Source organism: Aphis gossypii, unplaced genomic scaffold, assembly GCF_020184175.1.
Source record: "Aphis gossypii isolate Hap1 unplaced genomic scaffold, ASM2018417v2 Contig00322, whole genome shotgun sequence".
Classification (NCBI taxonomy): Eukaryota; Metazoa; Arthropoda; class Insecta; order Hemiptera; family Aphididae; genus Aphis; species Aphis gossypii.
In genome coordinates, this window is record NW_026083065.1 from 18,816 (window position 1) to 44,235 (window position 25,420).

Sequence of the window (25,420 nt, forward strand, 5' to 3'; positions counted from 1 at the left end):
AATTTTCGAATCCTGGCTACACTGATATCCCAAACATTTTTCACCATAGATAATAAAGAATGGATAGGCCACGCCTATGCTTATAACATTAGGTGCCTCGTTCCTAAAGAGCAGATATCTTCTGTCTCACAAAGGTGCCTGTTATCTCAACTTTTGGTTATTACTTATTGAAAATCTGATATATAATATATATATATGGATTAATAATAAAAGCACCTACATTCATAATTGTTTGAGAACGTATGATAAGGGCGAATGGCCTATCCATTCTTTATTATCTATGTTTTTCACCAATTTTTGAGTTCTCAGTAAGTGAGCCTTCTGGTTATTTTGTAGTTAAACTAGGTTTATCAGAGCGGTCAGTGGATTCTATGAACGTTAGGACAACAACTATACCACATCAATATTATTATTATCCATTGATATTAAACTAATGGATGTGGCATAACACAAAAATCTGTAAGCTAACATAATTGTTACTGTTATTAACCGCTAGATTTCATAATTAATAAAATTGTAACAATTATCAAGAGCCATTATCATAGATATTACATATTAATAAATATGTTTTTTAAATCATGGTTTAAGATATTCAGGTTAGCTATCCGATTGTGTTACGGTTCAGTAGTTCATATTTTCACCACACGCGTAAAGCGCTAGTAGTAGTAGGGCTATATTTAGCCTGCCTGAATATTCTTGGTATTTGTTCATTCGCAATCAAGTTTATAAGTTCAACAAAATCCTCATCCTCCGATATTTTGTTATTTATTTTTAAATAAATATAAATGATTCTTTGCACAAAACATTGTTTTAACACAAATAATCAGTATCATAATTCATAACAGTCAAAATTTATGTATCATGGATCTATGGCAAAACTATTGCTAAACCTAGTTTAAACCATCGAGATCGGTGGTTTATCTAAACTTTCTTTTAAACTGGGTTTAAGCGTTAAACTAATCTTGTAAAACATATGATTTGGTCTTAAACCGAGTTTAAGAAAAACCTTATTTAAACTTAGTTTAAACTAGACTAGTACAACTGGCCCTAAGCGTCCAACCGGAACGCACCCCGTGTGAGCGTTCGTGAGCGCCGAACGATGACGTAGAGCTCAGATCTCGTGACGTCACGGTTGTAGTGTGAGCGCTTATAAATGCCAAGTGGAACTCACTGGGAGCGCTCATGAACGCTTGAAGCGTACAAAGTGTCCAACCGGAACGCACCCATTATCGTTTCACGATCACGGATCAACGGACCATGACAAAATAGATTTTACTAAATGAATAGAATATTCAATAGTGTCATGGCTTAATATTTAATTGTATACCAATTGTATCCTCATAATCAACTATTCCAAAATGTATTCATAAATGTATTTAGTATTAATAATGATATCATAATTTTAAGTATTTACCAATATTTGAAATCTAGCACAGTAATATTATTGCTTGCTGACCCTGCCATTCCCTTTAATGCACTGAAAAGGTTTTCCAAAACGTCTTGGTTGAGTTTTCTTGTTAAAATAAATGAACATCCTTCACGTTTGAGGTCATCAAGTAAACATTTGATTGATTTATTGCTTATCAATATACCTAAAATAATAAAATAATGACATAGAAATATAAATTATGAAGAGGCTCCTAAATGAGAAGTCTCCATAACATATTATAACATTTATTTTATTAATTTTACCCTTTTTTAAACAGGTAATGGTACTGGAATATCATCAACTTACCTCTTTGAAATGGAAGTAAAGATTTCTTCCCATGAACCCTCATATTAATTATAAATTCATTCATTTTATCAATAAGTTTGTTTTGATTTTTTTCGTCTAGACCATAACTTGGTATACCATTGTCAAATTTATGTTGTGTATTAAAAAGGTCGAACCAATTGTTAAATAACAAAATAATATCAGAAGCCTGTTTTTAAAAATAAATATTTCATTTTTGTATAGATATATAATGATTTAGATCAACATTACTTACATCCTTTAAGTTGCTTATTTTTATATAATTATTTTTTTCACAATGAATAAGTGCTTTAGCAACGGTATTAGAAAAAAGTTGTACTGCCAGTCGAACATTCATTCTACCTGTCCCCTCGACTGAAATATGGCGTTGTGTTAATTTGTGTGCCATTCTAAAGTCTACACTATTTAAATTCACCAATTCCTGAAATATGTTTTTACCTACATATTTTCCATTGGGAAGAATATAACCACTAGAAGTAAATTACATAGAAATTATGAATTTATTTATCATTTATTAGATACAAATCTACTTACTGATCAAGTATATGATTTCTCGCCAATTTAATTAAGTGTGGAACATCTGCAAATACATATATATTTTGGTTTGTTATCGGATGTGTAAATGCAGTATTAGTAATTGATATGTTTAGAGTTCGCCATAAACCCATATTTGCAGAACCCATGTCATTTACTATTGCCATTACATCGAAACCAATTATATGTAGCTCTTCAATTATTGAGATCAATATATCTTTTGTCATATGTGTGTCAAAGTTATAGTAGATCACCTGTTTCCAATTACTTAACAAACCTATTCATAAAATAAATTATTCATATTGTAATTTGTTAAGATATTTTATAACTGCTTCACCTCTAGCCATGACTGTTTGTACACATTTATTGGGGCCTATAATCTGCTCATATGCTTTATCATAACATATTCTCTTTGACACATATGTTTCATCAAAAGAAAGTACTGTGAATTTGTCAGTCTTCGACATTAAGGATCCTTAATATGCATTTATAATATAATATTAATATTAATTTTTGTATTAAGATATTTTAATTGTTTTTGTTTAATGTACCTTTTGCTTTCATTAAAGTAATTACACTTGATAGGGTTCCAGGTTGGATAGAAAATGTTGAGGCCCATTTTCTTAACGTTGATAGACCTAAAATTAATTTAATGATTTAACTATGATAAATATCTATTAGATATACTATTTTACCAGGTAATGGAAACTGTTTTTCATTTCTCAAATAACGATAAGCTTTAGGAGAAATACTTCTCAAAGTGATTGCAGATGATATATCCTCTGGTTCCCATGAATAAACTTTTTTTTTTGGATGAAGAAGCAATTGGATTTGTGTAGGACTTAACAATTTATTTAATGTATTATTAAATCTATTTTCAAATCTATAATTTTCTAAATTAATAAAATCATTATATGATTTAATTTTATTACTCTGTGATGAAATAATAGTTTTAAGTTTATTATTTTGCAAAACCAACTGTTCATTATCATTTTTCAATCTAAAAATAACAAATAATTAAATTATTAGGAATTAATTGAATATTAAAATAACCAGAAAGAAAAAAAATTTAGTTGATTATTTTTAATTACTTTTGGAGTAAATCATTATTATCTATTGCATAATCCAATGGTTTTATTCCTTTCAGGTCAGTCTCTTCACTCAAAAATAATTTTACTCTACAGTCATTTTTCAATAATTTGTCATCACTAAGAATTAATAAATTGAATTAAGAATGTTGCATTAGGCGTTAAATATGTAATAAGAATGTTCATACTTTCCAGTATCAGTTTTGATATGACTATTTCCCAAATTATTAATTTTTTCAACTGAAAATACTCCACTAGGTGTTTTAATAAACGACAAATCAGTACAATCATCAAAATCAGTGCTATAAAGTTAAATATATAAGTACATTTAAGTTAAGGTTTTAGGTTATTACTATTTTTGGGTACATATTATATACTACTATGGTTTCTACAATACATACCAAATGGAATTATCTGAGTGTATGATTGTCTTAACCTCAGTTGGAGTTTTAATATCCTGAATTTCTTTTCTTAAATATGGCACATCATCATACTCTAAACCCAATGTACTAAACAATATTTATAAAATATTTAAATGTTATGTATTTCATATATTATATATTTTTTTTTTTAGATTCTGAACGGAGTGATGAATGTATTTTATGTATAAACTTAATTTGTAAAATTAATTTTCTTTGGTGTATTATATTATAAAACAATTTAATTATACCTATGCTATTATACTTTTGTATAATTTTAGACTTTAATTTTTTGTATAAATCCAGTTATTATAGTTTTTATATAATATTTTGTACTATACTCCTTTCAATACAATTGTACAATTATACCATTTTTAAGGTAAACAATTATAAAATGTATTACTTACATTATAATTACTTTAATGATTTTAATACTTTTGTTTTGTAATATAAAATAAATATATATAATATTATTTGTCATCTACCTACTTTTTTATTTAATTAAAATAGTTTACCTTAAAGGTATAGCATTCTGCTTAAGCTTTCTACCTGCACGTGGTGAATAGTTAAGCATTTTTTGAATCATTGGCTTATCAAAATGATGGGGTGCAAAATGAAGTGAGCATACTACAGCTGAAAATATTTTTATTATACATTTGTAAGTCTAAATATTTTATAATTCATACCACTGTTCAAATTGGTGTTTTTTAAATCAATACTAGAACCAATAATTTGTAACAACCATTTATTCCTAATATCCTCATTTTTGGGAAATCGGTGTAAATGTATATAAGGGTTACTCTGTATTCCCTTTTTTCGAGAGCCGCTGTCACAATTCGGGAATACACATTACACATACAGGCATTTTCTGTGGTTTGATTTAATAATTATTTGCAATAAAAATCAAATTAACAATACAAAATAATTAGGAAACTAGGAAACTAGGAACGTAATTGAAGAAATACACTAAATTAGTTTCATAAATACAAAGTTTTTATTACAAAACATTGACAATTTGACATAATATAAAATACAAATTTTAATATTTTATAAGATAACCAATTAATAATATAAATACAATTATTATTATATAGCAATACATTATATATACATTACATAATACATTATAATATAAATTTAAAAATTATTATTAGAATATTGATAACATTAAATACAAGTATACCTAATAATATAATATTATAATATTATATATTCATAAAAATAACATTACACAAATGAGCGGCAAAATATAGACCAATCAAATCAGGAGAACGGCTGACGTCACAGTTCTGGACGAGGTGCGGGAGGGGTGCGCGTTCTCCGACAAAATTAGTTATGTTGATATCATACCTATCTATTTTGTCATGGATAATATTATATTACGCTGACCTCGCTCAAGTCTGAGAGAGAGCTGGTGAAACGTCTGTAAAAAACGAATACGCGGCAATTCGTTTTTCGATACACGATGTATATCTACTATCTAAGTATATAAATATAATATTATAATACTAGTATTATGTCGTAAAATTTTGAGCGCATATAAGTATATCAGAATTAAAGAATTTAATATACGAGTTTGGGTAGGTATGTAACGGACATCGACGGGCGCCGCGCCGGCGGCAAGCTTCGATGAACACGCGTCACGCACAGTGTTTCGGTTTTTTGGGCTGGTCGACAGGAGGACAGTGGCGGTGCGTAATTATTAAGTGTTGCTCGAACTGGCCACCGGAGATTGTCGCTGGTGGGGCGACGCGACAAATCGTCGTGTCGGCGACCGCGGTTGGTAGTTAATGGCACAACGCGACTTCGGACGGGAGCCTCGTTCCCGCGAAATTCCTCCGCGCTGTCGTCGATACGCCGGAGCACGAACCCGCGCCCGCTCACTCACAAACCTGAATCCACAGTACTTTACTAACTGTTCTCGACCGAAAGGGGACAACGTGGACGTGAATAACGGAAAATTTTCATTTTACATTAAGGAAGCGCTTAAAGAAGTTTTTGGCCAGGTACAAAATTATGTTTTCAGTTATGTAAACTTTGTTGTTGTTGTTTTCTGGTTTGTTTAATGACCCAAACTATTTATCACCCAACACCCACAGTATTTTTAAAATGTTGTGCAAATATTAGCAAACAAATTCTAAAATAATTATAATTTTAGAAATTAAATCATATAAGTAGTATATGGGTCACTCTGGTACACTTTATATTTTATCACAAAAAGATCACAAGATTGATTTTAAACACAAAAGATCACAAACTACACACTTTAACATAATTATCAGAAATATAACATAAAATGCTATTAAAACATAAAAAGATCAGTAAAACTGTTTTTAAACACAAAATATCAGTAAAACTGTTTTTAAACACAAAAGATCACAAACTACACACTTTAATAAAATTATCAGAAATATAACACAAAATGTTATTAAGTATGAAAAGATCAGTAAAACTGTTTTTAAACACAAAATATCAGGAAAACAGTTTTTAAACACAAAATATCACAAACTGCACACTTTATCATAATTATCAGAAATAGAATACAAAATGATATTAAGCACAAATAGATCACAAAATGCTATTAAGTATATCATTAGAACTATAATTATGTTTTGAACTTTCTAATTTTATTTTCATAAAATTATTAACATACTTTTTAAATAAATCTGTTGTTTTTTCTTTGAAATTCCAGACTTCGTAAATTTTTGTTATTATGTATCCTTTTTCCAAAGCTTTATTAACTTCATCTGTTGTCCACGTTCCTATAAATTGTCTTTCGTTTTTAGAATGATCACATCTTTGATTTTGATCTACAGCACATTTATAACACAAAGGAAATAATAACTTTTCACTTTTTTCCAATTTTATTTTAACTGGAAGTACAGGGTGATAAAGATTTCTTGGAGGTAAAATTTTACATTTAATTAATCCAAACCAATTTTTATCGTATAATTTTGGTTTAAATATTTTTTTAGGATGACCAACAGGATAGTAATCATAATAATTCACAGTTGGATATAAACTACATACATCAATATAACGAATTTTTGTATTTTTTACTCTTAATTTTGTCGCGTTTGTTCTACCTCCAAAGAAAGCATCTCTAGGATTAATAGGGCCTACTATATCAGCTTTTTTCATTTTTTTGTATGTAGTACTATTTATCCAATCACATTCCCATTGCTCAACAAGATTATAACCTGCATTTTTTATTGTTGTACTTCTGTCAATTGTTTTTTGATACAAATCCTCCATTGTTTCATGATTTATATTATTTATAGTTTCTCTATCTTTGTAACATTTAGTACAACCGTGCCAAAAACAACCATGATATTGATAAACTGTTTTTGATTTATTATCAAATCCATCTACTTTAGCCCCTGCTATTATTTTTTCACCGCCATTCAATGCATGTGAGATATTTTTATTATTAAAATGTTGTAACCACGTTATCGATTGTTTTGAATATTTTTCATTTTTTTCTTTATCTAAAACAGCTATAGTATCTTTTAACAAATATTTTGATCTATAGATAGCCATACAAACACCTGCTATAGTTGTATATCGAAAAGGATCAATATTAGCTATTTCTAAAAATTGTTTTCTTAATTCTAAACTTCCTCTTCGTAAAATATCTACATCTGAATTACAGTAAGCTTCTAATTCTTCTTTAAAATTAAATATGTAATTTTCATTAATTTTATCATCATACCATTTTTCAAATTCTTGTTTATTTTCTGTTTTCATTGTTTCGTATCCATAATATTCTTTATCGGGTAATATGCCAATATAATTTTGATTTTCTACTGTATTAAAGAAATGCGGAAAGTAACCTTTTTTCAGTTCTTTAAGACCAAAAGTTTTAGGAAAACTACTGAGTGGACTTTGAATAAAATTAGAACTATCTATTATTCTTATACGTAAATATTTAATTTCTAATAACATTAATTTTGTACCATTATAAATCGTAAAAGGTCTTAAAGTGTTATCAACCAAGTATTTTAATATAAATTGTGAATCGTATCCTTTTGCGTAATGTGCTATAAATGTATAACCCCTATATTCCTCGGATATTACATGTTTACAAAATTCTTCATTTGTATCAAACATAATTTTATTTCCTTCAAAATCATGAGCAATTATTTTATTTGCGATATGAGTTCCTGTTTCTTGTTGAGCTTCATAATCAAAAAACAAATATTTTTCTGTGTAACTACAAAACTTATTTCTATTACCTTTAATATTCGGTATTTTTTTATCGCATTTACAACAACCATTAATACATTTACCTCCTTTTTGCGATCTATGTTGCATATAACATTGATGTTTATTTATTTTCACTTCTTCTAAGCAATTTCTACATTCACTATAACCACATTTATGTTTATGTTTATGTTTATTATCTCTTAATACTATTCTATTACAATCAATACATTTGTATACATAATCACATATATAATTATGATTATCTAAACATTCTTGATTATAACAATATCTATTACATTTTTCACAATATATTCTATTTTTCGTACTACTTGAATGTTCAGTCCTTATACCAAAATTTGTACACATTTTACATATATTGTATTCTTCAACACATTTATGTTTATCTTTATTTTGATATGGTTTATTACAATCTTCACAATAATAAGTCGATCCGTAAAAACCTTTAGCTGATTTAATAACATCAAAATGGTTTCCATTTTTGTACAAATAAATTTTAGTTTGTTTATCATCGCCCTTATAAATTAAAGTATTTAAATTTTCAGCACATATAATATTTATTTGTATATCTAGTGTGCGTTCTACATTCTTAATATCAGTCAACGTAAATCCTTCTTCGTTATATTCTGTTAACATATTACATAATTCTAAAGCTAAATCTTTTTGAATTTTTCTTCCTATCTTCAATTGTTTAATTTTATTAGAATCTAATTCATGTCCTAAAATATTATTTGTTTGAGTAGATAATGCAACAACAATAGCTCTCGGGCAACATAAATTATCATCGTTATTAATCTGAATAATACTATTTTTTGTTTTTATATTTTCTGATAAATTTATTATTTTTGTTCGATTTGAACCTCTTGGTATTTTTACTAATTGAACTTGAAAAGTAGTTTCTGTAATATCAATTGTTTCATCTGAAGTTAATATGTTACCAACTATTGATTTTAAGTTGGTTAAAAAATTGTCAGATTTCATACCAGTAGATATAGTATTATTTAAATTTGGATTCATCACTATAATATTTATTTGATCACCTTTTTCATAATTTGAATTTCTTTGGGCAAGTTTTAACATTGAATCTAGAGCTTTATGTGTATAATCAATTTTGTATTTTGCATTACATAGTTTTAGATCTTTTATTAACGCTTCTTTAAAACGAATTTTATAATCCGTTTCATGTATCTTAAATTTTTTTTGGACCTGTTTATTCAATTGAATTACATCTATCAACTCAAAAACCTCTGGTGTTTTTTCTAATGAACTATTAAAATAATTTTCTTCAGTGAAAAATGTTTTTTCTAACTTCTGAAACGGATTATTGTTTAATGAACTATTATCAGTCTTGAAAATATCTTCTTTAAATTTACGAAAAGGTTGTTGCTTGTTGATATTTGTTATTAAATTATCTTTATTAAGTTTGTAAATTGACCTTATACCATAACTTCTTGCTAATGATTTAAGCTCAGAAATTTTTAAATCACGAATTGTATGACCTTTCCTAATTCTTGATATAAGATCAATTTTTTTAAGGGTACTATATCCCTTAAGTTTTGCCTCTTTTGCTATTGACTTAAGCTCAGAGACTTTCATATTTTCTAATATTCTTATAGAATTTATTTGTTCCATTGTTTATTATAATTTTATTTTTATTTTTATTTTTATTTATTCAATTTTTTCTTTTGAAAGATTTTGTGTTCTATTTGTGTTTAATATCATTTTGTGATCTAGGAATGTTTAAAGTTATTTTACTGATCTTTTCATACTTAATAGCATTTTGTGATCTATTTGTGCTTAATATCATTTTGTATTCTATTTCTGATAATTATGATAAAGTGTGCAGTTTGTGATATTTTGTGTTTAAAAACAGTTTTCCTGATATTTTGTGTTTAAAAACAGTTTTACTGATCTTTTTATGTTTTAATAGCATTTTATGTTATATTTCTGATAATTATGTTAAAGTGTGTAGTTTGTGATCTTTTGTGTTTAAAATCAATCTTGTGATCTTTTTGTGATAAAATATAAAGTGTACCAGAGTGACCCATATACTACTCATATACGTATGCTATATACATTTAAAACTTTATTAGGTAGTTGTGATTCATAACATTCATATATTTAAATAATATCAAACAATTTCAATTAAACTAAGTGCCTGCATTTATTTACTTATACCATTATCTACTTATAATCATTGATGAGATTTCATTTTATGCTCTACTTGATTTTTACATTAACTTTATTTTAGTAGACTTATACTGTTAACTAAAAGTTAAAGTTACTGCAATTAAACATTTCAATTTAATTGTATATAATTATAAAACATATTATTTTCATCTATTTTATGAATTATTGTGTCATGCTTTTAATAAGCTAGACCAAAGTTTAATGTTATATTAAAAAATATTTGATAAACATTTATAATTAAAAAGGAATAATTGTAATAATTAAACTGGTTTTAGTTTGGATCAAGTGTCAACTTTGATGTACTAAAGTTTGAAGCTGGAAAAGGCATAATTCGGTGTCCATCTACCTTTTACGTAAAATTTCGAGGAGCGCTTACTTTGTTTGGACGTTACAATTCAAATATTGTTGCATTTAACGTCCATCGTGCTTCACCTGGTTTAATATCATTCATCACTGAAGACACCACTTATAAACATGTCACAAATAATTAAAGATGGTAAAGACACAATTATATTTGCCACAAAAGAAGATCATCAGTCACCTAGTAAAGTCATATTATCACCTCCAGAACCGGATCAAAGACCGGGACATATATTTCCTGATGGATCCATAAATTGGAAGTATCCATCCTTACAGATAACTGGACCGTGTAAAATGTTATTCAAAGAAGCATTTACATGTTATCATTATAGTCAAGAAGAATCTAAAGGTATGGAATGTAGGGAAAAGGCGACAGCTACGAAGACATGCATGAAGCAATATCCAAAAGTATATTCAAAATTTTTAAATGCAATAGAAAAAGCTGGTGAAACTGTGAAAAATGAAAAAACGAATTCATAATACTTGTTGTTAAACTGTTCCGTTTTAGAAATTTTTTTTCGTTTTAAATAGATGTTTTAGATATTAAATTTATATTTTTGTTTTGTTTTTATCTGTACTTATATGTATTAATTATTTATCAACATATTCTATTAGTAAAAACAAAGTATTTGCTATTTGGTTTATAAGTCATACTTCATCATTATTTCATATTCCAGCTCCTCAAAATAATATGTTTTATCAAAAAAATATGAAATAAAAGGTAAGTAAAATAATGGTACTAGTTATTTAATTGATTGTCTCTTTTATTTCAAAATTTTGAGAAAGAACATTTATAAGAGTGAAGTGCTTAGTATAAATATTTTACATAAATGCTAATTTGTGATCAGATTATAAGTATGAAACGTCAAAATATATTTTTTACAAATTTAACTTATAGATGTATAACATTAATTGTATGTCCAGACACTTGGAGTGTTGAGCTCAATATTATGCATTGACAAAAATTGCAGGAATTTAGATTAAAATACCTAATCTTTTAAACAGTTTAAACTATCAAAAATATGATTGTAATATTTTCCTAACATGGAAAAGTACTATACAATAGAATATTAAAAGAGAAAATCATCTATTACTCGGTTCAGTCGGTTATCAAAAAATGACAAAGAAAAAAACCGAAGAGCTAACTTTATTTTGCTATTAGGTACTGTTGCACATTGTTTCTTCACAGTAAATAATCTCGATATCCAATAATGATATTGATTAATTTCAAATCATTCTTTGGATCAAATTCAAAATTATATAGCTTTTTTAGGGTGGAGGTATTTGTGGTAATGACCGCGGTATCGGTTGCGGTTAGTCGGATGTATACACTATACATCTGGACTGAGCGAGTGAGCGACTGACTGAACTGATCATTTGTCGTCAATTGCCGTGAGTCCAAGGACGCACAATGAATCGATAGTGTTTATTCAAATATAGGTAAGTATAAAGAGTATACTATTTTAAGTATACTATTCTATATGCTGCCCCTGGACTTTCTTTGAGGCTACCGCGGCCGGTAAATATCGAATAATGGACCTCGGTAAAATTATATTTTCACAAATGATGACCATTGTAAATAAAAAAAATTATAAAAATTGTTTCTTTTTTTGGTAAAGTATTAATAAATATTTTATGATTGTAGAATTTACCAGTAAAAATAAACTAATAGACCTGTCTACTACTGCTTTAAAAATACTTAATAGCCATGATTTTAAAATTTTAAATAGTAAATATTAACTATATAGGCTTGAGGAAAAGTACACCTTTAGTGGCTTAGGGCCGGTATTTCAATATCTACTTAAGCTTAAGCTTAAAACTAAGTGAAGCTTTATTATAATTTTCGGTATTTCAATCTATGTTTAAGAGATAAGCTCCACTTAGCATAGGTTTATCTTAAGGAACTCTCTGGGTATGGTTTAAGGAGTTTTTATCCTAAATAAATATTCACAGTAGTTATCAATTACACATGTCATAAGAATAATATTACATCTATTAATATATTGTTTTATATTATAAAATATATTTATTTAATTATTAAATATGGATACTTCATCATCAAGTTCAAGTGATGATGAACGTGTAATTGAATTTGTGAGTAGACTTGGAAGAACAAGAAAACCTAGAATTTTTCGTAAACGTGCAGATCATTTTATTGAATGGGATGAAAATGAATTTTATAACAGATTTCGTTTAAGTAAACGATGTGTTAATACTGTACTGGACCTTATAGCATTTAAAATTGAATCTCCCACTAATCGGTAAGAAAAAATTAAATATTAAAAAATAAAAAATAATACAATTGATTGGAAATCTTTATTTAGAAACCATGCAGTAACATCGTCACAAATGATTTTATTCACAATTCGTTTCCTTGCGTCTGGTTGTATGTTAATCACTGCAGGAGATTTTGCAGGAATTCATAAGACAACTGCTGGAAAATATATATGGAAAGTTTTACAGGCAATAGCTCAATTGAAAAAAAAGTTTTTAATGTTTTCTAATGATCCAGTAGTTCTTCAAAGTATTAAAAAAAAATTTTATTCTATTGCGAAATTCCCAAAAGTTGTTGGTGCATTGGATTGTACTCATGTAAAGATACAATCACCTGGTAACATTTTAATGAATAATAACTAGACTTGATTAAATTATTAAAAATACATTTATATAATAGGTGGATCAAATGCAGAGGTATATAGAAACAGGAAGCAGTTTTTTTCATTAAATGTTCAGGCAATTTGTGATTCAAATTTAAAATTTCTTGACGTAGTTTCGCGGTGGCAGGGGTCAGCACATGATTCCCGAATTTTTCAACATTCAAAAATATGCTCACGTTTTGAGAATGGGGAATTTGGGGATAGTATTCTCATAGCAGATAGTGGATATCCTCTCAAAAAATATTGCATTACACCACTGTTGCATGTGGAAACTCCCGCAGAAAACTTGTTTAATGAATCACAAATCAGAACAAGGAATCCTATAGAAAGAACGTTTGGTGTGTGGAAAAGAAGATTCCCAATTCTATCTACAGGGATTAGATTAAATATAAGAAAAGCACAATGCTTAATCATGGTGACAGCTATTTTACATAATATTGCAACAATAGAAAAAGAACAAGTACTACCTCCATTACCAGTAGAAATCGAAGAAGCCATTAATTTTGTAAATAATGTTCCACATAACATAGCACTTAACCGTATTAATAATATTAATAATAATAACATTAGGTATTCATATATACGTTACTTTGAAAATTTATTGTAAGTATTACAATAACACAAGTCAAAACTAATACAAATAAACAAAGTAAAATATTAAAATATTTAATAATAATAATAATAATAATAATAATACATTTTAAATAATAATTAACAAACATTTAAAACTAGGTATCACATAAGTAATTAAATTTGTATAAAAATATAGTAAGTATTGTAATAACACTATTAATTAAAAAAAAACAAAACAAAATATATGTATACATAGTAAAAATTATTTGTAAGTTAGCAATAATTTGCTACCTATTTAATTATTATAAAATATTAAAATATATAATAATAATAAACTTTAAAGACTAATTAACAAACATTAATAACAATCACATAATTAAATTAACATACCTATCACAACTGTGTCATATTTTCCTATTTTTTTACTTTTTGGCATTAAATGTATTTATTCATCATTTGATTTTTATTAGGTATTCATTTTTATTTACTTAAGCTAATACTGTAATAATAACAACATAAACTATTTAATTAACAATATAATATTATAATGTATTAAAAACAATAAAATACCTAGATACTTTTAAACTTTTTACTTTGTGTTACTTAAATATATTTGCTTACATATAAAATATACTGTGAAAGTGTGAAATATGAAATAAAGCCTTATTAACCTAATATAACTTAATTTATTGATTCTAATTTTCTTTTTTTAATTTGTAGCTCAACTTGTAGTATTTCTATTTCAATAGAATGTTTTTCTTTCATTTGCAGAATTTCAAGCTGAATTTTGTCTTTATTTAAAGAGGCAATACCTAATTTTTCATCTGCAAGGTTGCATCATTTTTTATTGGTGGTTGTGCCAGTATACTTTTTTGGTTTTTCATTAATAGTACCATGGTCCTATTAAAAATAGATAATAATAATAAAATGTACTATTATAATAATATGATGCCTATATAAAAATGTGTACAACTATTAAAATAATGATAAATTTTTTTGAGTAATATTTTTTATTATAATATACTTAATAAAAGCACAGATTGTAGCTACCTATACTTTAAAGACATTAAATCACAAATATTCTGTACTAACTAGGTACTTAGTGTCGTATACGCCGATTACTCGAACGTATACCAAAATAAAGTTAAACACAAAATAACGCAAATGAAGAACTTTATTTAAACACGACGTCCGGTGGTGCTCGAGTCACACGATCACCACCACTGACCTCCCTTGCTGTCTTAGCCATCTCACTTATATATTACACTTACAATCGAATTACTTATCGATTGTTCTACATTTTTCTATTACTACGTTAAATTTACAATTTATTATAGATACTATGATTATTGTGTAATTGTTATTCTAACCCGATTAGTAAATTATTAAACAAATTTATTTACATTCCTTATTATTATATCTTGCTTACTATGCTAACTGTAATATAAAGTTTACTGGCACCGAATTGCACAATTGTTATTTTAACCTATTTCTGTGAATAATTAACTATTGCTTAACTTATTGAATTTTACTGTTTTACTTATTATCTATAGTTTTTCTTAACTTATTTCTTACGTACTAACATCTCTTATAAAATATTCATACATATAATACAACAGTCCCCGAAATTACAAAAAATATGACCTCATATTTTACACCTGTGCCCCGTATATGGAAAAATTTAAATTGAATAGCCGCATTTATGTCTGTTGGTCACGCTGTTTAGTTATTGATGACTACTGACTACTGACTATGGAATTATGTAGTTGTGTTGTCTGAAATATGTTGACGTAGAAAATGCTTGTTCTTCGTTTATTGTTTTTGTGTTTGCTGATGTGTTTTTTTTTTGATGGTTTAGTAGCTGTTTTGACTTATTTCAAGTCACTCCATAACCCCGTCTAGTGTGTCTCCGATCCCCATTGTTTCTACCTCCCGCATCATGCCAGCAATTGGAGAAAGTACGAGCATTAATTATGTGTTGTTTGGTATGTTGTATTTTATTGTTTTTCTTCTTTTTTTCTTCTTTTTTTTTTATTCTGTATATTTTATTAGCTGGCCTTTTTCCTATAACGGTCACCATAGAATGGCCGATCGGTGCCGAGCCGCCGCCGTATGACGTGGTCGTGGCTGCCCTGGAGGCGGATGAGGAAGAGGAGTGAAACCAGTGAAAAAAAAAATTTTGCTTGTTTTTTTTTTTTTCAAATAAAATTTTCCTTTTTCTTTAAAAATGACTTGTTTAGTAATTTAGTAACATATTCTTTGGTAACCTATGGGTCTGGGGGCTTCTGTTGTTTTGAGTATGAATCCCGATCTGTTCCATACATGTGTAAATAACTCTTTCTATAGATCTAAATTCAATAATAAAATTTCCACATTAGGTACGTCAGCTCCATTTTCCGTCTTTTATTCCGGCGAACATGTCGGTGCTGATTGTTGGCGAGAATATCATACAAGTGTAAATTATGGGTTTTTGCTTTTTGGTTTTTTTTTTTTTTTTTTTTTTTTATTTAAATATTGTTAAAAGGGATAATTACAAGTTTTACTTACATTATATTATTTATTATACAAGTGTTAAAAATGTGGTGTCGAAAAGGGGAATTACAAGTTTTACTTATATTATGGTTTTAAGGTTTAAACAAAGTTTGATACTTTTACATCTCTATCCGTATCATTGGTATTACAATTTTAGCTTAACTTATTACCGAACTATGGTACAAGGTACGTTGTTTAAACAAGAGAAAAAAAAAATATATATATATATACTGTGTCGTTTTTTTTTTTTTTATTTAGGTCGAGAATTATGGACTTGCGTATCTGTGCTGTTCGTCTTTGTTTCGCAGATCACTTTTCGTCTACTTACTTATGGATATCCTGTGGAACGTCTTCATATGCAGCGAAAATTAATTAATTAAGTTATTTTTAGTTTATTTTAAGTGTTAGATTTATTGTTTTGGAGGTATAGTTGGGGGTAATGTATGTGCTGTCATAAGCAATTGTACTGTTATGACCACTGGGTATATCTTATAGCAAATAAAAATTATGCTTATAGTTAGAATGGTTAGCCAAGTTATATAAATAATGTCTCCTAAAAAGTCATCTATTAATCTGTTCGGCATCCCGTCTAATGTAATGTCTTTGAAATATTGGTCATAATTTTTAATTTGTTTGTTAATGTGGAAATTTGGTATATCTTTTGTCCAGTCTGTGTTTAATATTTCTGTTAGGTTAGTAAAATAAATGTTTTCTTTTTGTTCTTCATGTATTATTTTTAGTGATTTGATGTTTGTCCATGATATGGGTAGCACTCTCTGTATAGTTAATTTATTATTGTTGCTTAGTTCACAAGGGTACATTTTGGGAATAAGTATCTGTTCATTTCTAAATAATTCGTGATTGCATGGCAATTTTATTTTAATGAGTCCGGGGTGTTCATAGTTTACGTAAATTTGTTGTGACGTTGTGGTGTTCCCTACTTCTTTCCTAATAAATAATGTTGGTTGTGGGTTAGTTATTGCGTATGTGTTAACCCCGATTTGTTTAATAATTGTTTCTTCATTGTTTATTTGCGTTACGCATTGAAAGTAACAATATTTGTTTATTTCTTCCAGAGGCAAATTTTTGAAAATTGATTCTACGCATCTCGGTGTTAGTGTTAAGTCTGAGGGGAACCTGGGTGTGTAACATAGGTCTGTTAAAGGAGGGTCACAATGTTGAAGTCCTATTCCAGCTATTATCCTATGTTCGTTATTGATTGTATTTACTGCCATGTATGTTTTTTCAGAGTGTATTATGCATGTTGCATTTTTATATTTGAAATGGGCTGGCACATATTGAAATAATTTCCAGTCTGACTTATATTCACGAATTGGAATTTTTAATTTTATTAAAACTTGTGTTTTTGAGAACTGACATTCAGTTATTGGTATATTGTAGTATAATGAGAGGTTATCTATTTTTATTGCTAGTTCAAATCCATCTTTCCTTAATATTTCCGAAAGTTTCTGTAAATCGGCGTGTAGGGTGTCTATAGTGATTAGTCCTGGTGGTATTTTCCCAATTTTACAATGTATTTGTGTACTTGTGTCTCTTTCATAATTTATAATTTTCATAACTATTGCTAGTGTATTAAAGATTATTTCCTGCATCCCTTTTATCTCTTTATCAGTTTTAGTATTTTCCATTAATTCATTTTTTTTTCTTCGGTAAGGTATGTTTTAAAGATATTTTTTAAATTTTCTAGTTTGTTACTAGTTGCAGCTGTGTAGTTATTTAATTGTGATGTGATCTGGTTTAGATCTTTGTGATCTGATACGAATACGTCCCTTAGTTTGTCAGCTTGTTGTTTTAGTTTGTCTTCGTTTGTATAAAAATTTTTTATTTGTTTTTCGGTTGCTATATCACAGCAAAAATTGTAAAAATCTCCTATGAATTGTATGCCTCTTTTCTTGTTTTTTTTTTTACTATCTCCTACTATTTCTGCTAATTTCTCCAGATTCTTGTTTTCATTAATATTTATGTTAAGGGTTTTTAATAAGATTAGGGATTGTTGTACAATGTAGCAGTAGCTATTTTTCTTTTTTTCGCAGTAATTTTCTACTTCTAATAAGTTATCTACGTTATTTTCCTCTTCTATTATTGTTTTTTGTGTATATATAAGAGGTATACTTTTTTCATATACTATTACTTCTGGTACTTCATTGAAGAAAGCTCCTGAGGATATTGTTATGCTTATTTCTTCCTCTGCGATGGCGCTTGCTATTATTAATATCATGAACTGAAACATATTTCTAAAACAAACATGTAATTATATCATTTGATTATTATTAGTTTTTATAGTTTTACTTTTTAATATATATTAACATGTGTTTTTTTTTCTGTCTGTAAAAGGTTTTATTCTTTGTACGTGTATGACGTCCGTGGTTGTTTTTCCATTTAATATTAGTTCTATCTCATAATTTACGTCAGATATCTTTTTAATTATTTTAAAAGGTCCTCTATACCTATATGCTAATTTTTTTGATTTGTTTGCTTCCTGAAATTGGAATTTTATCAATACTCTCTGACCGGGTAGGTAGCTAACAGTTTTATGCGTTTTATCGTAATTTAATTTTTGTGTTTGTTGTTCTTTTTGTATTATATTTGGTATTTCTTTCCTAATTTCTTGCAATGTTTCTAATGATTTTGCTAGATTAAAATTGTCAATGTCGGGTATAATCTTATTATCTAACGGTTGGTTGGCCTCAATGCCATGCAATAGAAAGAAAGGGCTTACTTTTAGCCTTGAGCTCGGGCATGTATTGTATGCAAAAACCACTAATTTATAATACAACACCCAGTCTTTTTGATTTTTATTAACATAGTGAGTTAAACTATTGCATATTATTTTGTTCATTAGTTCTGTCATTCCGTTCGTCTGTGGGTGATATGCACTAGAAAATATTTGAACAATACCTAAACTTTTACATGCTTCCTCTACTTCTTTATTTTTAAAATGTGTGCCTCTGTCGCTACAAAAATATTTTGGGACCCCGTATGATGTTATTAAATCCATAAGAAAATTTATTGTTTCTGCTCCCGTTGCATTTGCTACTGCCTTTGCAAAAGCCATTTTTGTTGCATTGCATGTTGCCACAATTAAGTATTTCTTTCCGTGGGATGGTGGTAGTGGTCCTAAATAATCGAACGTTAATCTTTGTAACGGTTTTCCTGAATCTATAGGTATTGGTTGTAGCAATCCTGATGTTTTACCGACCGGTGTTTTTAATAGTTGACAAGAAATACAAGACTTAATAAAATCTGTGGTGTCTTTTATCATTGTATTCCAATGATATTTTTGTTTTAATTTTGCAATTGTCTTGGTTATTCCGAAATGCCCACTAAAAATTGATTCATGATATGATTTTAGTACAATGTTGACTAATTTTCTTGGAATTACTAGTAGGTTTAGCTGTATATTTTTATTCCATTGTTTGTAATATAGTATATTTTTTTTTTCACAGTATCTTCGTGATTTCCTTTTAAATTTTTCTTCTCCTTCCCCTTTTAGTGTTTTTAACATATTTGAGCAAAATTCATCTTCTGCTTGTGCTAGTTCAATATCCTCCATACTGATTTCTACATTCGTATTTAGTTTTTCTATCTCTGTTAAATTTATAGGAAACCTGGAGAGGCTGTCTGCTGCTAAATTTGCTGATCCTGCTTTATGTTTAATTGTGAAGTCATATTCGATTAATTTAAAAATGCTTTTCGTTATTCTTGATGAAGGATTTTTCATTGTTTTGAAATATTGTAAACTAGAATGTATGAAACAATGTATCAATAAATATTTACAGCTTAGATGATAATAATGTAATTTACCCATTATGTATAACCAATATTGAAAAAAAAAAATCATTTTGATCTTTTTCTATTTGGTGATAATAATAAAGCTCATTATTGTTATATTAACAACTTCTCGAGGTTTATTAGAAGCCAAAGAACTAAAAATTGTTCAAAATTGATTATATGTAAGAGATGTTTTACAAGTTTTGGAAATAAACCGTGTAAAAGCAAACTTTGGGGTGAAACAGGATTAATTAGACATAAAGAAATGTGTATTAAAAATAAATTAGGAAGACCTATAATGTTTGAAAAAGGAGATGACGATTTCATATATTTCAAAAACTATAAAAATACTCAACGAATCCCAATTGTTATATACGCTGATTTCGAATGTATTTTAAACCCTAAACAACCTGATAAATTCTTTCAAAATGGTAAAAAAAAAAAACTCATATCACACATTTACATAAACTTATGAGTTACGGGTTTTATGTAAAAGTTGACTATAATATTATTTCGAAAAAATTAATAAAAAAGTTTGAAATTCCTAGAAAAGTAGTAATATACAGAGGTAAAAATGCCGCAAAAAAAATGTATGAATAGTATGATAATTATAGGAAATAAAATTAATGATATTTATAAAACTAATTTACCAATTAACGAATTGACTTTAAAAGAAGAAAAAAATTTTCAAAAAGCTAAGGTTTGTGAAAAATGTTTATTAACTTTTAAAGATAATAATTTGTTAAAAGTTCGAGATCACTGTCATATAACTGGAAATTACAGACGATGTATTTGTGTAAAATGTAATTTTCAGCTAACTAATCCATCATTTGTACCAATCTTCTTTCATAATCTAGCATATGACAGTCACTTTATAATTCGAGAACTTGGATGTAACGATAAAGATATTCATGTTATACCTAATTCATCTGAAAAATATATATCATTTAGTAAAGCAATCGCACCAAAATTTAACATAAAGTTTGTTGATACATACCGTTTTATGGCTGAAAAATTAAGTAAACTAGCAAAAAATTTATTGGAAGATAAGTTGAGGTTTAGAGAAACTATTAAAATATTTTCTATTGAAGTGTTAGATTTAGTTACACGAAAAGGAGTCTTCCCTTATGGATATGTTGATAGTTGGAGTAAACTTAATGATTCTTTTTTACCTTCAAAGCTTAAATTTTATAGCACTCTAACCGATGAAAATATTACTGATGACGATTATATACATGCGAAAAATGTATGGAACGTGTTTAATATAAAGACATTAGGTGAATACAGTGATCATGATTTAAAAACTGATGTTGCTATACTAGCTGATGTGTTTGAAAATTTCAGAGACTTATGTTTATCTACTCTTGAGCTAGATCCTGCTTATTATATGACTCCTCCAGGATTTGCGTATGACTGTATGCTTAAATATACTAAGATCGAATTAGAAAGGTTAAAATGTCCTAACATGCTTTTGTTTATCGAGAACTCAATTCGTGGGGGAATAACTCAATCAACTAAAAGGTATGCTAAAGCAAATATACCAAATATTTACCAAATAATTACATGGTTAACATATCTTGATTGTGTAAATTTATATGGAAAGTCTATGTTAACAGAATTACCTTTTAAAGATTTTGAATGGGTTGATGACTTAAATATAGACGTAACTAAAATTGCTGATGATTCTGAAGTTGGATATATATTAGAAGTTGATGTCGACTACCCTAAAAATTTGCATAAAACTCATAATGATTTCCCGTTTTTACCGTTAAACGAATGTCCACCAAATTCTAATGTTAAGAAATTGTTAACTACACTATTACCGAAAAAAAACTATATTGTTCATTACAAAAATTTAAAACAAGCGATTTCTCACGGTCTTAAACTTGTAAAAATTTATCGAGCTATCCGATTTTCTCAAAAGAAATGGATGGCATCGTACATTGAATTATGTACTAAAATGAGAACAGAAGCTAAAAATGAGTTTGAAAAAGAATTCTGGAAGCTTTTAATTAATAGTGTTTTTGGAAAATGTATGGAGACTGTTCGAACAAGAATTTCTATAAAACTGATTTCGTCAGAAAAAAAGCTAATAAATTAATGGCAAAAACTAATTTTAAAGATAGAACTATATATTCTACGAATCTTATGGCTATTCATCAACATAAGGAAACTATTAAATTCGATAAGGCGATTTATGTAGGATCTGCAATTTTAGACGTTTCAAAAACTTTCATGTATGATTTTCATTATAATGTAATGAAAAAGAAATATGGTAGAAAAATTAGTTCTTTATATTCGGATACAGATTCCTTGGTATATAGCATTCAAACAAAAAATTTTTTCGATGATTTAAAAAATGATTTATTGCCATATTTTGACACATCTAATTATCCTAAAGACCATTATTGCTTTAGTGAAATTCATAAAAGCCAACCAGGATTCTTCAAAGACGAACTTAAATCAATAATTCTTAAAGAATTCATTTCGTTGAGACCGAAATTATACGCTTATAAAACCATAGATGATACTGTAGAAAAAAAAGCAAAAGGTGTAAAAAAATATGTAATTAAAAATCATATGAAATTTATTGATTACATAGAGATATTAAATGCTTTTATCAACCATAGACCTGTTGAGAAAAAACAATCTCACAGAAACATGAATTTCATTCAATCGAATAAACATGTTGTTCATTCAAAAACTATGAACAAGCTTGTTCTCAGTGCTAATGACGATAAAAGATATATAATGAATGATGGGATAAATACATTGGCGTATGGTCATTACAAACTCACAAAATAATTTAATTAAAAACTTAATGATTCAACAATCAGTAGGTATATACAGCGTTATTTAGCGAAATATTATACAAAATTCAACAGCTTTATTATTTTTTATTGAATAAATTTAGCACTAGAAGCGGTATTATACAACAGCTTTATTATTTTTCATTGAATAAATTTATTACTATATAGCGCTTTCTGTTTATATCAATTGTGGATATATTAAGTTTTTTAAAAATAGACTACGGAGTACTAGGAGAGCATGTGAAATAATTAATTTTACTTGATAAAAAAATTTGTATATATTTTTTTATTATAAAAATGTGTCATACATTAAAAAAAAAAAAAAAAAAAAAATCTTTATTTTAAAATATCTGATGATGTTATCCACGAATTTTGACTCGAATCGAAACCTAGCCATTTAACAAACATTTTATTCCCAACTTTTTTTATAATACGTTCAACGAGGAAAGTGTCTGGAAAATCAGTTAATTTAATTTCCTGCTCGTAAAAACCACCTAAGATTATATTGTAGTTTATATCTTTTAGTTGATAAGTTACTGGATTTGTCTGTAAAACTTTTGAAACTGTAAATATTTCCGTTGTCCAATTTGGTGTATATCCTTTACTAAATATATGTTTATACTTAGATATTCTTACTTTGTCATTAACTTTTAATTTTGGTTTGTATAATGTATCATTAAATTGTGTATTAAATTTAATTTTGTTTGTATCCGCTCGAGCTTCATTCGGTGTACATTTGATTGTTCTATGTTTTGTGTTATTATAGTTATGCATAATTTTCGATATTGTATTATACCAATTCCATGTACCTGTTGCAGTAAAATGTTTATATATATTATTTTTAAGAGTTTGTATGACACGTTCAGCCATCGAACACTTAATAACACTGTATGAACTGTAATGTTTAATTTTATATTTTTTCATTAAATTTTGAAATTGAATATTATAAAATTCTGTACCATTATCTGTCTGTAACAATTTTGGATGAGCTTTTTTCAATATATTAAACATACCATTTGTACATTCCTTTGATGTTTTATTTTTCAACGCTTCCACCCAAACGTACTTACTATATGTGTCTATGGCAACTAAAATATATTTAAAACCATAATTCTGTCTAGAATGAGATTGCATATCCATTAAATCAGCTTGTCAGAGGTCGTCAATAAACCGCGTTACTACACTACGTCTAGGAAATATTTTTCTCGCTGGTCGATGTAGCTCATTAGCTATATTCTCTAAGGTTGTCATTAAACTATAATATTTCTCACACGTAGTTCTTCTAAAATAGATATTATTTCATTATTAACACCAGTATTACCAATAGTTTGCGATGATGTTAAAAGATTTAATCTAGTTACTAGTTCATTCGAGTCGTCATAATAAACTAATTGCGTTTGTGGTATTACATCTTTATATAAACCTGAACCTTTCTTAGGTTGCGGTGTTAGAGTAAAATTAAACATATTTTTAACTGCAGGATCTGTAACCATAGAACTGTTTGCTTCTGGATTAAAATAAAATGGTTCGTTTTTCATGATCGTATCATTATTAACATTACTACGTTTAGCGTTCGAACTAGATAAATGATCCTTAATTGATGTAAAGTTAATTTGAGGAGATCTAAGGTTATTAGTTTTAGCTATATGTTCGTTTAACTGTTTTTCTTCATGTTTCATTCGTTCATATAGAGGTTTTACAACGACTGACCATTTATGATACTTTGAGGTTTTAGGTTTCCTATCTTCTTTTAAATGAACTCCAGTAGTTTTCAAAATGTTGTAATAGTTTTCTATATCTTCTATAGTTGTTTTTTTCGGTTCCTTCTCACATAATAAAGACCATAGTCCTATAGTCCATGGATAGTATTTATTGAGCAGCTGTAAGTTACCATGACTAAAAGTTATTGCATATTATTATATATATTATAATAATTTAATATATATTATAATATTATAATATTTATAATAATCGGATTGCAAAAAGGACGTAAAAATACGTTAGAAAAAGACTGTAGTATATTTGACCATTGTAATCTAACAAACGTTAGAGTATTTCTGAACTCAATAGCTTATCCGTACGATAATTTGAATTTAGATTTTACAAAAAATAATTTTACCTTATTATATGATATGTATACATCATTTCAAGAATCGTACTATGAAAAAAGTATACGGAATCCGATATTGAGTCCTTCTACTTTTCTTTCAAACGCTCCAATTATAGTCATTGATACTTCGAAACAGAACGATTCTGCCACAGCCTCAGCAGTAGATGTACAATTAGAAATTGAAGCTTCAGAATCGCTTACAGGTGTAACTGCTTATTGTTTATTGATTCATGATCGTATTGTAGAATATGTACCTTTTACTAGAGAAGTAAGAAAACTTGTGTAAATACAATTTATAATAATAAAAAGTTTATTTAATAATTTGTGTTCTTTTCTTGAAATAATTATTTCAGTAGGTGAACAATATATGTGTTAACA

The 25,420-nt window shown here is 27.7% G+C and overlaps 2 protein-coding genes across 2 annotated transcripts; both read left to right on the forward strand.

Moving 5' to 3' along the window:
• Window positions 1-5,470: 5,470 nt before the first annotated feature.
• On the forward strand, window positions 5,471-11,120 carry LOC126553739 (mitochondrial intermembrane space import and assembly protein 40-B-like). The gene is made up of 2 exons (XM_050208856.1): window positions 5,471-5,800; window positions 10,484-11,120. Exon 2 carries the CDS (start codon window positions 10,683-10,685, stop codon window positions 11,046-11,048), a length of 366 nt encoding a protein of 121 aa, XP_050064813.1. The 5' UTR covers window positions 5,471-5,800; window positions 10,484-10,682; the 3' UTR covers window positions 11,049-11,120.
• A 1,491-nt stretch (window positions 11,121-12,611) lies between these two features.
• LOC126553742 (putative nuclease HARBI1) lies at window positions 12,612-14,530 on the forward strand. Its single transcript, XM_050208860.1, has 4 exons — window positions 12,612-12,829; window positions 12,893-13,179; window positions 13,243-13,730; window positions 14,519-14,530. Exons 1-4 carry the CDS (start codon window positions 12,612-12,614, stop codon window positions 14,528-14,530), a joined length of 1,005 nt encoding a protein of 334 aa, XP_050064817.1.
• Window positions 14,531-25,420: the final 10,890 nt, after the last annotated feature.

Coding starts and splice junctions, on each gene's coding strand:
- LOC126553739 (XM_050208856.1), top strand. CDS start 10,683: ATGTCACAAATAATTAAAGATGGTAAAGACACAATTATATTTGCCACA.
- LOC126553742 (XM_050208860.1), top strand. CDS start 12,612: ATGGATACTTCATCATCAAGTTCAAGTGATGATGAACGTGTAATTGAA. Junction 12,830..12,892: donor ATTGAATCTCCCACTAATCG/GTAAGAAAAAAT, acceptor ATCTTTATTTAG/AAACCATGCAGTAACATCGT. Junction 13,180..13,242: donor TGTAAAGATACAATCACCTG/GTAACATTTTAA, acceptor TTTATATAATAG/GTGGATCAAATGCAGAGGTA.